This window comes from Geotrypetes seraphini, chromosome 4 (genome assembly GCF_902459505.1).
Source record: "Geotrypetes seraphini chromosome 4, aGeoSer1.1, whole genome shotgun sequence".
Taxonomy (NCBI): domain Eukaryota; kingdom Metazoa; phylum Chordata; class Amphibia; order Gymnophiona; family Dermophiidae; genus Geotrypetes; species Geotrypetes seraphini.
In genome coordinates, this window is record NC_047087.1 from 52,157,018 (window position 1) to 52,168,724 (window position 11,707).

Genomic DNA, 11,707 nt, shown 5'->3' on the forward strand with positions numbered 1-11,707 from the left:
ATGTTTCTATGTTAGTAAATGCCTTTGATCCGCCCATGGCCCTCCTTTGGCCCTGCCCCCTTTAGAGTAGCACTTAGCAAGATGAATGTACAATCCAAAAATGTTGCTGATGAACGCTAATAATAATTGTTAGCGCCCAATTATTGATGTTAATTAGCTAGTTAGCCAATTGAGTTGCATATGCATGGCAGAACAATGTGCATTTATAGAACTGAGGGTGGGGGGAGCTAATGATCTAGTGTGCTCTGAGATGAGGACTGGCCTATTGGTAGAGCTGCTGCCTCTGCACCCAGAGATTGTGGGATCAAATCCCAGGGCTGATCTTTGTGACCCCGGGCAAGTCACTTAGTCCTCCATTGCCCCAAGTACAAAATATGTAAACCGCTTTGAGTGTGGTTGTGTAACTACAAAAAGGCAATATACAAGTCCCTCCCAATCCCTTTCCCCCTCTAATTTCCATGTTAAGTGCATAGCACAGCTTAATAAATAGATTCCTAGGGAATTTTCCACAGGCCTAGAATAAGATTTTTTTTTTAACCCCACTGAGAACTGGCCTATTTACAAAACAATGCCACAGGTTTTTTGGCTTTTTTTTCTAGCAGCAATGTAAAAAAAAAAAATAAAAAAATTGGTTGTTCCCTCAATTCTTTTTTAAGTAGAATGTTTGGGGGGTGGTTTTTTTTTTTTCCTTTTAGACAGTGTATTGTGTTGAATTGGATAATGAAACCTGTGTTCATCTTTGCAAACGAATCTAGGCAATACAAACCTAATGTAATTTATTTTCTTTCTAACAAGCCATTCAGCCCCATTTCAGTGCAGAAGACATGCGAGCAAGCATTACACAGCTCGGCAAAAGACTCTGCTGAAACTGCAGGGAGCCAGTTCTCCGACCATCTGCCCAAGTTTTCAAGCTTTCTGCGGCAACCAACAAAAAGAATCAATTGTGGTAGGTGATACGTCAACATAAATGACATTTTTATGAGATTTGATTTACGTGCTGGTTTCTTAAATGGGTTATCCATTTTCCTTATTACTATAATTAGTGCCATTCTGATTCTGTCGAGAGCAGAATTCCCTCCAGGCGCCATTGCTATAACATCGTGAATCTAAATGACAAGACTAACACTATTTTGTAGCCACTGGATTGGGAGATCATTCTCAAAGCCAAGGGATAATTGGAGGGGTAATTGGAGCTTCATTCACTATGGCTTTTCTCCCATCCAGTATCTGTGGTAAAGGCACTGTTGAATCAAATCTTTAGATACCTTTATTATACTTAGAAATGTTGTATGCTATATCCCTAGTACTGGTTTTGATGTGTCTGCAAGAAACGTATTTCCTTCTCTCGTGTACAGTTCTATTATCTACTATGAGTCTACTGTCTCTGTATGTACATACATGTATATCTGTGATTATTTAAGCACTGACATAGCATTGAAATTAATAGGGTTGTCATTCAAAGTGATTTAAACAGGCAGGAGAGCCTGCTGAAATCACTTGTGCCTGCCTGGCCACTGATATTGCAACATTCCTAGTAGGTCAGGGGAATTACTGAGAAGGAGCTGGAGTTATGTGATGCTGGCAATATTCAGTGCCAGCACCAGCAAAGCTAAAAGGGCATGGGGGGGGTCACATAAAAAGCAGTCCTAGTTTTGCCAGGTTAGCTATATGGGTGCTAGCACTATCAACCACAAAATCAAAAACGATACAATCCCCATTAGAAAATCAAAAATGATAAACTACAAAAATGTGGGGTGAAATATTAATATCAAAAATCACAAACCATTATTTATTAAATACTGGAGGAATAGTAAGACTGAGCCTTTACTCAAAATATGAGACTTCTTTTATCACTTGTGGTGAGACCTCAGAAATTCATACCCCAACTCATTATACAGCAGCCTAAGCTGATCCATTCAGGGGATTTTGTTTTCAATAATGGGTCGATCACCACCTCCAACTTAATTCATTGTATTATCATATTAAAACAATAAATGTCATAAATATTCTATAAATATTGTAAATGTGGCACTTAGCTTTGAATAGCAATGAAACTTCAATGTAATCGTGATCCCAACGAGGCCCATTTTGCCCTTGGCTTCGTCAGGAGATCAAGAAAATCAGTTATAGCAAGACATATTTTAACTACATTTAACATCTAGTAACCGATTGACAGAAAGTTCAATTTTACCCGTGTCAATACAAAGTCGTCCTCTCTAGGACTAGTGCTCCATGTAGACTATGGGAACTACTGCCTATAATGGCGTCGGCATGTATAGACGCCACTGCAAAATTAAGGAGCTGCCCAGTGCAAGCACTATCAGCCAGCACCCACATACTTTCTGGTACTGACTGGCACATGGTTTGATGTCCTCCCCCCACCCCATTCCAGCAAAGTCTGATTGTTTCTGCCAACTCCTGACAAGTAAACATCCCTTCATTCTCCCAATCAGGATAGCCCCCAGCTCCCAGGCCTACCTGAACTCCCTGGTGATCCAGCTGGGCAATAGGGACAGGAGTGAACTTCACTTGCTTCTGCTCCTAGTGACTCCATATTTACAATTGCTGCCATGACCTCTAGTGGTAGTCTCAAAATGCTACCACTAGCACCATGAGACTACCACTAGAGGTCGCACTGGCCATTTTTACAATGCAGTCACTAGGACCAGGATTGAGCAGAGTTCAATTCTACCCCTTTAGCCTAGCTGGACCACCAGGGAGTTCAGGTAGACCAGGATAGGGGTGTATTCCAATTGGGGTATAGGGGTGGGGAGTTACTTGTTGGAGTGGGTGGGGTTTACTTGTTGGAGTGGTGAGGTCCATCAAGTCCAATATCCTGTTTCCAACAGTGGCCAACTTAGGTCCCAAGTACCTAGCTAGATCCCAAGTAATAAAATATATTTTATGTTGCTTATCCTAAGAATTTATGTATTTATTTTAAAACTTTATTTTCCACCTACAACCTAGGCGGATTACAATAAAACAAAAATAGAAAATTTCACATAATCTTCATAACAAAACAAACTGTAAGAAGTAACCCCTTCTACATCATTCCCTCTTCTATTTATTTTAGAAACACGATGGCAGAGAGAGGCCAAATGGCCCATCCAATTTGCCCATCAGCAGTAACCATTATCTCTTCCTCTACGATATCCCACGTGCCTATCCCACGCCTTCTTGAATTCAGACACAATCTCTGTCTCCACTACTTCCTCCAGTAGACTGTTCCACACATCTATCACCCTTTCTGTAAAAAAGTATTTCCTTAGATTACTCCGGAGCCTATCATATCTTAACTTCATCATATGCCTTCTCATTCCAGCTAAGTGCCAGTGCATCAAATAACTCTTAGACACACCCATTTAGGCCAGCTAAAACCAGGTCTAAATACCTGCAACCAAGTTGTGCACAAAGCAGACATATTCTATAACAATGCACACAACTTTTAGGAATGCCCAGGATCCACCGGTTCATAGACAGTGGAGCGCAAGACGTCAGTGTGCTGACAATCTAGCGCCGACAATTCGGCGCATGACAGAAGCGCGCGGGGGAAAAAGTAATTTTTAAAGAGCTCCGACAGGGGGTTTGGGGTGGCAACCCCCCCACTTTATTGGTTAGTGTTCGCGCTGCTGTTGGAGGGGAGTTTGGGGGGTTGGAAACCTCCATTATAGCAAAAACGGAACTTTTCTGATTTTTTTTTGGAAAAAGTTCCATTTTCTTTATAATGTGGGGGGTTTCACCCCCCACACTCCCCCGCAACGGCAGCACAAAAACTAACCAATAAAGTGGGGGGGTTGCCACCCCAAACCCCCAGTCAGAGCTCTTTAAAAATTATTTTTTTCCCCGCGCGCTTCTGTCTTCCGCCGAATTGTCGGCGCGCTGGCGTCTGGCGCGCGATTATCCCGTCACCGGATCCACCCCTGCCTCTCTCTGGCCATGCACCCTTTTCAAATTCTGGCACTGGAACTGGTGCATACTTTTTATAGAACTGCACTTTCCAAGTTATATATGTAACTTTTAACTAGTGCCAATTTGCATCAATTACTGGGTCTTAATTGTGGCACTAATTAGGCCAATTAATCAATTAAGTTGTGCCCACAGATCAGATGTGTGTACCAATTTGAGTACGCAATTTAAGGCACCATATACAGAATTTGGAGGAAAATGTGTGCATCTTTGAGAAATGGAATGACAAGTGGGTTAATTATCTGGGTTGGGTTTTTTTTTCTAGATAAAAAGAAACTTAAGAGTTTTATGCCTTTCAGTGGCGTGGATTTATCCATGAGTGCAACTGCACCTAAGCCTCCTGATGCCGCAAGACTTAGTAACACTTATGTCCTTCAGAGAACTTCAAGCTTTGTCCGGAAAAACAATCTAAGGAGTGTTATGCAAGATCCCGGCAATATTTCAATCCAAGAAGCTATTTCCATATTCCCTTCTTTGCAGAAGCTATCATCAGTTGGAGATAAATTCTCCAGTGATAAATCTCAGTTATATGACATCATATTTGAATTCCCAGCTTTTGAAAGAAGAATAAAAGAGCTGCTCATAAAAGCCCAGGAGGAAGAGACCAAATCCAAGCAAGACCAAAGTCTCCCCAATATCAAACCAGAAGAAATGTTGAGATGCAGGTAATGAAAACTATATGGGGAAACAATAACTCCACGGGGGCTTGAACATTCCTGATATGACCATAGCGATCTAAGTGCAGGAGTTGCAGCCAAGGAAGGTGGGGGAGCCAATGTTGCACCCCATCCATTGCTTCTCCTGCCTCAGGAGAGCAAGGGGTGTGTTGCACGGGTTGCTCCTGATTCCCAATTGCACACAACTGTCTGATTTTCTCATCACATTCTCATGGACCCATAACAACTGAGAGCGGATAGAGGTCTGATGGTATGAGAGGCAGATCAGTTGGCTGACATTGGGATTGCTGAGGAATCCACAGCACCTATAGAGATGGCGCCAATGAAACAAATAAAGGGAACCTACCAGCCAAATAGACTGCTGCCACACACATACCCCCCTGCTTGTTTCTGGCCCTGAGCAGTATGCCAGGACATCTCCCACATGCTCAGAGCATCCCTGACAGCAAAGGGAAAAGGGACTTCAGGAGGGAAAAGAGAGGGGAGGGGAAGAGAGGAATGCATTGCCCTCCCCCTCCCAAGTCCACCCCTTGGTCTACAATACTGGCAATCCATGCCTAAACTCTGCCCACTACCCATGCCTAGTTTCTGGGTAGAAGCCGCTAGGTGTCAGTAGTAAACCAAGAAAACCCTGACCTAATGTACTGGTGCCTAGTTATAGATGCCTACTGGTACCTAATTTGATTTAGGTGCTGCTTGGCATGATTCTACAAATGGTGCTTATCTTTGAATGACATGTAGTAGGTGCTGTTTTCCTAGGCGCCCACTGAGTTAGGCGCCATTTATAGAATCAGGCCTTAAATATATCCCTATAAGTGGCACCTAGCGGTTGATTGACAAACACATAGACCGGGGCCTAAAAATTAGGCGTGGTTAGGCACCATTTATAGAATCTGGCCCTTAGCGCCCATTTTGTGGGAGTGTGTGGTGCAGTGGTTAGAGCCACAGCCTCAGCACCCTGAGGTTGTGGGTTCAAATCCCACGCTGCTCCTTGTGACCCTGGGAAAGTCACTTAATCCCCCATTGCCCCAGGTGCATTAGGCAGAGTGTGAGCCTGCCAGGACAGATAAGAAAAAAATGCTTGAGTACCTTAATGTAAATCACTTAGGTTATAAGTGGTATATAAATTTTTTTCAGTGCCCATTTGGGTGCCATTTACAGGGTCTGGTCCCAAATGCCACGTCTTAACAATAATCCCCATTGATAACTATGCCCCTATGTCCAATTGCAAAGCTTCCAACAATTTATGTGTGCTCTGTTTCAAAAGGAGCATTAAAACAGCTTCCAGCAATTTCTTTTCTTATATTGGGGTAAAATTTGAACTGGGATGGTGCCCGGTTTAAGCGTGGTCATTGTGCCAGCACTATCCATTTAGCGGGCCTAAACTAAGCAAATGTTATTCTACCTTTGCTCCACCCTCTCTCTGCCCCTTCCTTACAGAAATAATGTTGGGCTGTTCAGAGTCTGGGCCTGTTGCTATCCATCTAGGGCAGTGGTTCCCAAACCTGTCCTGAAGGACCCCCAGGCCAGTTGGGTTTTCAAGACAGCCCTAGCATGGAGCAGATCTGCATTCCTGGCATCTCCATTATATGCAAATCTCTGTCATGCATATTCATTAGGGCTATCTTGAAAACCCGACTGGCCTGGGGGTCCTCCAGGACAGGTTTGGGAACCACTGATCTAAGGTGTGAAATTCCATGGATAAGCAGTTCTATGTTCATGATTGCTGGTGAATGTATAGTATAACTAGCTTTGGATATTGAGCTTATTTTTATTATGTCAACAATTTGTGTCTCGTATCAAACGAGCAACACCTTCTATCCACTCCCTCCTTGAAGGACATCAACATGAGATGCACCGCGATTTTCTCAGTCCCCCAACTTTGGAACTCCTTACCCATCTCTACCTTAGGGAGGAGACTGTATTACATAGATTTAAAGGTTCTCTCAAAAGTTTTCTCTTCAAGGATCCCTCAGAAAGCTATGACTAGGGTGCCAGTAATATTTAGATGCCTCCTTCCACTTTACACCTTCTTAACTTCACTTTTTCTATGAATTTATTGAACCCTCCTTTTGTTTTCCCCTTAAATGTCTCCTGGCCTATAAAAACAGTAGTTCCTCCCTTTTTCTCACTATGTTTCAACTCAGTGTAGTTTTTTAGTGAGTCCAGACATGTATGTTTTATGTGACCCCCATTTTTTATTGATGTACATCGCTTAGAAATATAAGCGTTTGAATCAAATTTTAAATAACACTTGAAACTTTTATTCAGTTATGAGATATATAGATAGATAGATATAGATATCTATATATATAAAATCGGAGGTATGTATGTGTGTATGTATGTGTGTGTGTATGCGCCGCGATCACGCAAAAACGGCTTGACCGATTTGAACGAAACTTGGTATGCAGATCCCTCACTACCTGGGGTGATATGTTCTGGGGGTATCGCAGCCCACCTGCACACGTAGGCGGAGCTACAAACAGAAAATCAGATTTCACCCATTCAAGTCAATGGAAAAAATGTAAAAAGCTGTGGGACCGATTTGAACGAAACTTGGTATGCAGATCCCTCACTACCTGGGGTGATATGTTCTGGGGGTCTCGCGGCCCACCTGCACATGTGGGCGGAGCTACAAACAGAAAATCAGATTTCACCCATTCAAGTCAATGGAAAAAATGTAAAAAGCTGTGGGACCGATTTGAACGAAACTTGGTATGCAGATCCCTCACTACCTGGGGTGATATGTTCTAGGGGTCTCGTGGCCCACCTGTACACGTGGGCGGAGCTACAAACAGAAAATCAGATTTCACCCATTCAAGTCAATGGAAAAAATGTAAAAAGCTGTGGGACCGATTTGAACGAAACTTGGTATGCAGATCCCTCACTACCTGAGGTGATATGTTCTGGGGGTCTCGTGGCCCACCTGCACACATGGGCGGAGCTACAAACAGAAAATCAGATTTCACCCATTCAAGTCAATGGAAAAAATGTAAAAAGCTGTGGGACCGATTTGAACGAAACTTGGTATGCAGTTCCCTCACTACCTGGGGTGATATGTTCTGGGGGTCTCGCGGCCCACCTGCACACGTGGGCGGAGCTACAAACAGAAAATCAAATTTCACCCATTCAAGTCAATGGAAAAAATGTAAAAAGCTGTGGGACCGATTTGAACGAAACTTGGTATGCAGATCCCTCACTACCTGGGGTGATATGTTCTGGGGGTCTCGCGGCCCACCTGCACACGTGGGCGGAGCTATAAACAGAAAATCAGATTTCACCCATTCAATTCAATGGAAAAAATGTAAAAAGCTGTGGGATCTCCAGTTATTTTACTTAGCAACCTTGACCCACCAAAACTTTGCAATGGCACAAAGCTTTGTGTAAAGAGGTTACTGGCCAATGTAATTGAAGTGACTATCTTAACCGGAAAGGGACAAGGTGAAACCGTATTTATCCCGCGGATACCACTTATTCCAACAGATCTTCCTTTTCAGTTTAAGAGATTGCAAATTCCAGTGAGACTTGCATTCTCTATCACAATCAACAAATCACAAGGACAGACTATTACATACTGTGGAGTGGATTTAAGATCCCCCTGTTTTTCCCATGGACAACTCTATGTTGCTTGCTCAAAGATGGGTTCACCCAAGAATGTATATGTTCTTGCTCCTGGAGGTGAAACTAAAAATGTTGTTTATAATCAAGTTTTGTGTTAGTTGTATTGTATTCATTTTGTCAAATATTTCACTTTATAATTTGAATATTGTACTTTTTATAAAGCTGTAAAAAAATAATTTCATTCACCACTATAAAGTATCTTTATTTGAATCCATTTACAGTGTTATTGCTATAATTAAATACCCGTGCAACGCCGGGGCATCAGCTAGTCTAATATAATAAAGGCCTTAGCTGCGCATGCGCACTCCCACCGCGTGTTCCGTTTTCCATGTGCTGTAGGGCACCGCAGGTAGGAGTGCGCAAGCGCACAAATCTCTCTCTTCAAGGTGGATGTCGGTGCGGCGGCTGTCGGCGGCTGTAGGCCGTGGCTGTCGGTGGCTGCAGGCCGCGGTGGCCGAGCACGGAGCCGGGCCAAAGTTTCTTTTTTAACTTTAAAGACGCTGCAGCGGCTCCTCTCACGAGCCGCTCCTGCGTCGGAGAAGGCGGCGATCGTGAGAGGGGCCGCCGGGAAGTTACACTGCTGAGGGCTCGGGCTGTTAGGTCCGTGCAGGCTCCTCTCGCGGTAAATGGAGGGAGAGGGAATGCTGTGGCTGCTGGACAGGGAAGTAGGGAAGGAGATAGGAAGAAAGACACAGAGACAGGGGCAGGGAGAGAGACAGAAAGACAGACAGACAGACAAAGGGGGCCAGGGAAGGAGAGAGACAGAAAGAAAGACAGACATATATTCTACCACCAGCAGGAGGAAGGGAGACAGAAAGAAAAGAAGAAAGACACAGGGACAGGGAGGGACACAGAAAGACAGACAGACAAAGGGGGCCAGGGAGAGAGACAGACAGAAAGAAAGACAGCAGGACAGAGAGAGAGAGAGAGAGACGGAAATAAAGACAGACATATATTCTAGCACCCGTTAATGTAACAGGCTAAAATACTAGTAGAGATATATATACATAGATATTAGAATAACTTATGTACAGTATGGCATCTACCTAATATATTTCCATGTTTTGTTTTTTATGCATACACAGGTACCTGCGTTTATCAGACACCAACATTTCAACTTTGATGAATTTGTGTAAGGAGTCTGGCGTTCATGTAGACATTCATCCACACATGAAAGAGTCTGAAATAGACATCCACACAGTTATTTCACCTTCAAGCCATACCAATATATCCCTGTAGCTCTCCTTTGCTCACCTTGCTTACCAATAAGTAATTCCTAGAATCATCAGTTTCATCTGTCTCCCTATGGACTTCCTTCATGCCAGTCTGCTCATCCTAAGCCTTAAAAACAGGGCATTTAATTTGGAAACGGGTTACATAAAACACATCAATTTCAGTAGGATGAGGAGTGAGCTAATAAAAGCCTTTTGTTTTAGAGGTTACAAGTCTTTCTTTAAACTTATGAAGAGTTAATACAGGGGTGGATATTCCACGTGATTTAAGCTACCAGCAGATATTCAGTGGCATTTAACTGGGCAGTGCTGCTGGATATTCCTGGAGGCTGTGGATGTGCAGTCCGGGCAGAGACTGGGCATTCCAGAAGCAGAGTGGAAGAGAGGTTAGGATTAATGTGGGTGCTGGCAATAATCACAGCTAGCCAGATATGTTGGAAAGGATAAATAACAGTCTTAACTTTGGCGAGTTAGCTATGCAGGTGCTGGCACTGAAATAAAAGCCTCCACACACACAGTGTTGTTCAAAGTATTAGATCAAAGTACTTAAGTAAAAATAAATGTATGTTTTAATATTTAACTAAAAGTCAAAAGTATGGTAAAGAACACATTAGAAATGTACTTATGTTAAAGTAAGTTTTTGCCTAATATAGGGGTCCTTTTACTAAGGCGCGCTAATCGATTGAGCAAGCGCTAAATGCTAAGGCGCTCATAGAATATAATGGGCGCCTTATCATTTAGCATGTTCTAATCTTTAGCGGGTGCTAAATCGGTTAGTGCTTTAGTAAAAGGACCCCATAATACTTTTTGAATAAAAGTACAAGTCCCATGACTACAAGGTCTGTTCGCCAAGATTCTCTACCTGCTTCAGCTTCATCTCCGCTTTAAACATAGAAACATAGAAATTGACGGCAGAAAAGGGCCACAGCCCATCGAGTCTGCCCATACCAATGACCCACTCCCTGATTCTTACTCCCCTATAGATCCCACTGAATATCCCATTTTCTCTTAAAATCTGACACGCTGTTGGCCTCAATCACCTGCTGAGGCAGCTCGTTCCAATGATCAACCACCCTTTCGGTGAAGAAGTTCTTTCTAGCATCACCTTGAAATTTCCCTCCCCTGATTTTCAGCGAGTGTCCTCTGGTTATCGAGGGCCCTGTAAGACTGAAGATATCATCTTTCACCTCTATGCGCCCCGTGATATACTTAAAGGTCTCAATCATGTCCCCCCTCTCTCTTCACTCCTCCAGTGAGTACATCCGCAGTTTTTTTAACCTTTCTTCATACGTGAGATCCCTGAGCCCCAAGACCATCCTGGTAGCCATTCGCTGAACCGACTCAACTCTCAACACATCTTTCCGGTAGTGTGGTCTCCAGAATTGAACACAATACTCGAGATGAGGTCTCACCAGTGGCATTATGACTTCAGGTTTTCTGCTGACAAAATCCCTACGGATGCAGCCCATCATTTGTCTTGCCTTGGACGAAGCCTTCTCCACATGATTGGCAGCCTTCATATCAGTGCTAATGATCACTCCTAAATCACGTTCCACCGTGGTCCTGGACAAGGTTTCACCATTTAGTGTGTAAGTTCTATGTGGATTTTTTTTTTGCCTAACTCATCACTGTTCTGTTTGTCTGGAGACCAAGGGCTCCTTTTACTAAGCTGCGCTAGCGGTTTTAGCGTGCGCTGCATTGCCGCACACGCTAGATGCTAACCATTGAGCCGGCGTTAGTTTTCACACATAGCGCGGGGGGCAGCGTGCGCTAAAAACGCTAGCGCACCTTACTAAAAGGAGCCCTAAGTAACCAGTTCAAACACAAGCAATTCCACCGAATCGCAAAATTTAAAGATGAGACGATCCACTGTTTTTGTAATAGCGAATCCCGTTCCCAGTTTTGCTGTTACATTCGGTTTACTGAGGAATTGTCGTTTACATCTCCCTTCTGCTTATACTTTTAACTGAAAGCATCAGATGCAACTAGGTAAAAGTATAGAAAATTGGTGAAATTATTCATTCAGTAATAGTAACAAATGTTATCCTATACTTCTTTAAACTTTTAATTAGGGCTTCTTTTACAACAGCGATGCTGCCGCGCTAAATGCCCAAAGGCTGTTTAATTCCTATACTGCAGCTAAGCTCATTTTTGGGAAACGAAAGCATGATCATGTTTCCCCTTTGTTGATAAAGCTTCACTGGCTCCCAG

The 11,707-nt window shown here is 43.3% G+C and overlaps 1 protein-coding gene across 1 annotated transcript in view; it reads left to right on the forward strand.

Moving 5' to 3' along the window:
• The window catches only part of C4H16orf78 (chromosome 4 C16orf78 homolog), a 35,760-nt gene extending 26,150 nt beyond the window's left edge, over positions 1–9,610 (forward strand). The window contains exons 3-5 of the mRNA XM_033942893.1: positions 796–946; positions 4,232–4,631; positions 9,350–9,610. Of these exons, the coding sequence (XP_033798784.1) occupies positions 796–946; positions 4,232–4,631; positions 9,350–9,503 (705 nt within the window). The 3' untranslated portion in view covers positions 9,504–9,610. The remainder of the gene's footprint in view (positions 1–795; positions 947–4,231; positions 4,632–9,349) is intronic.
• The last annotated feature ends 2,097 nt before the right edge of the window (positions 9,611–11,707 follow it).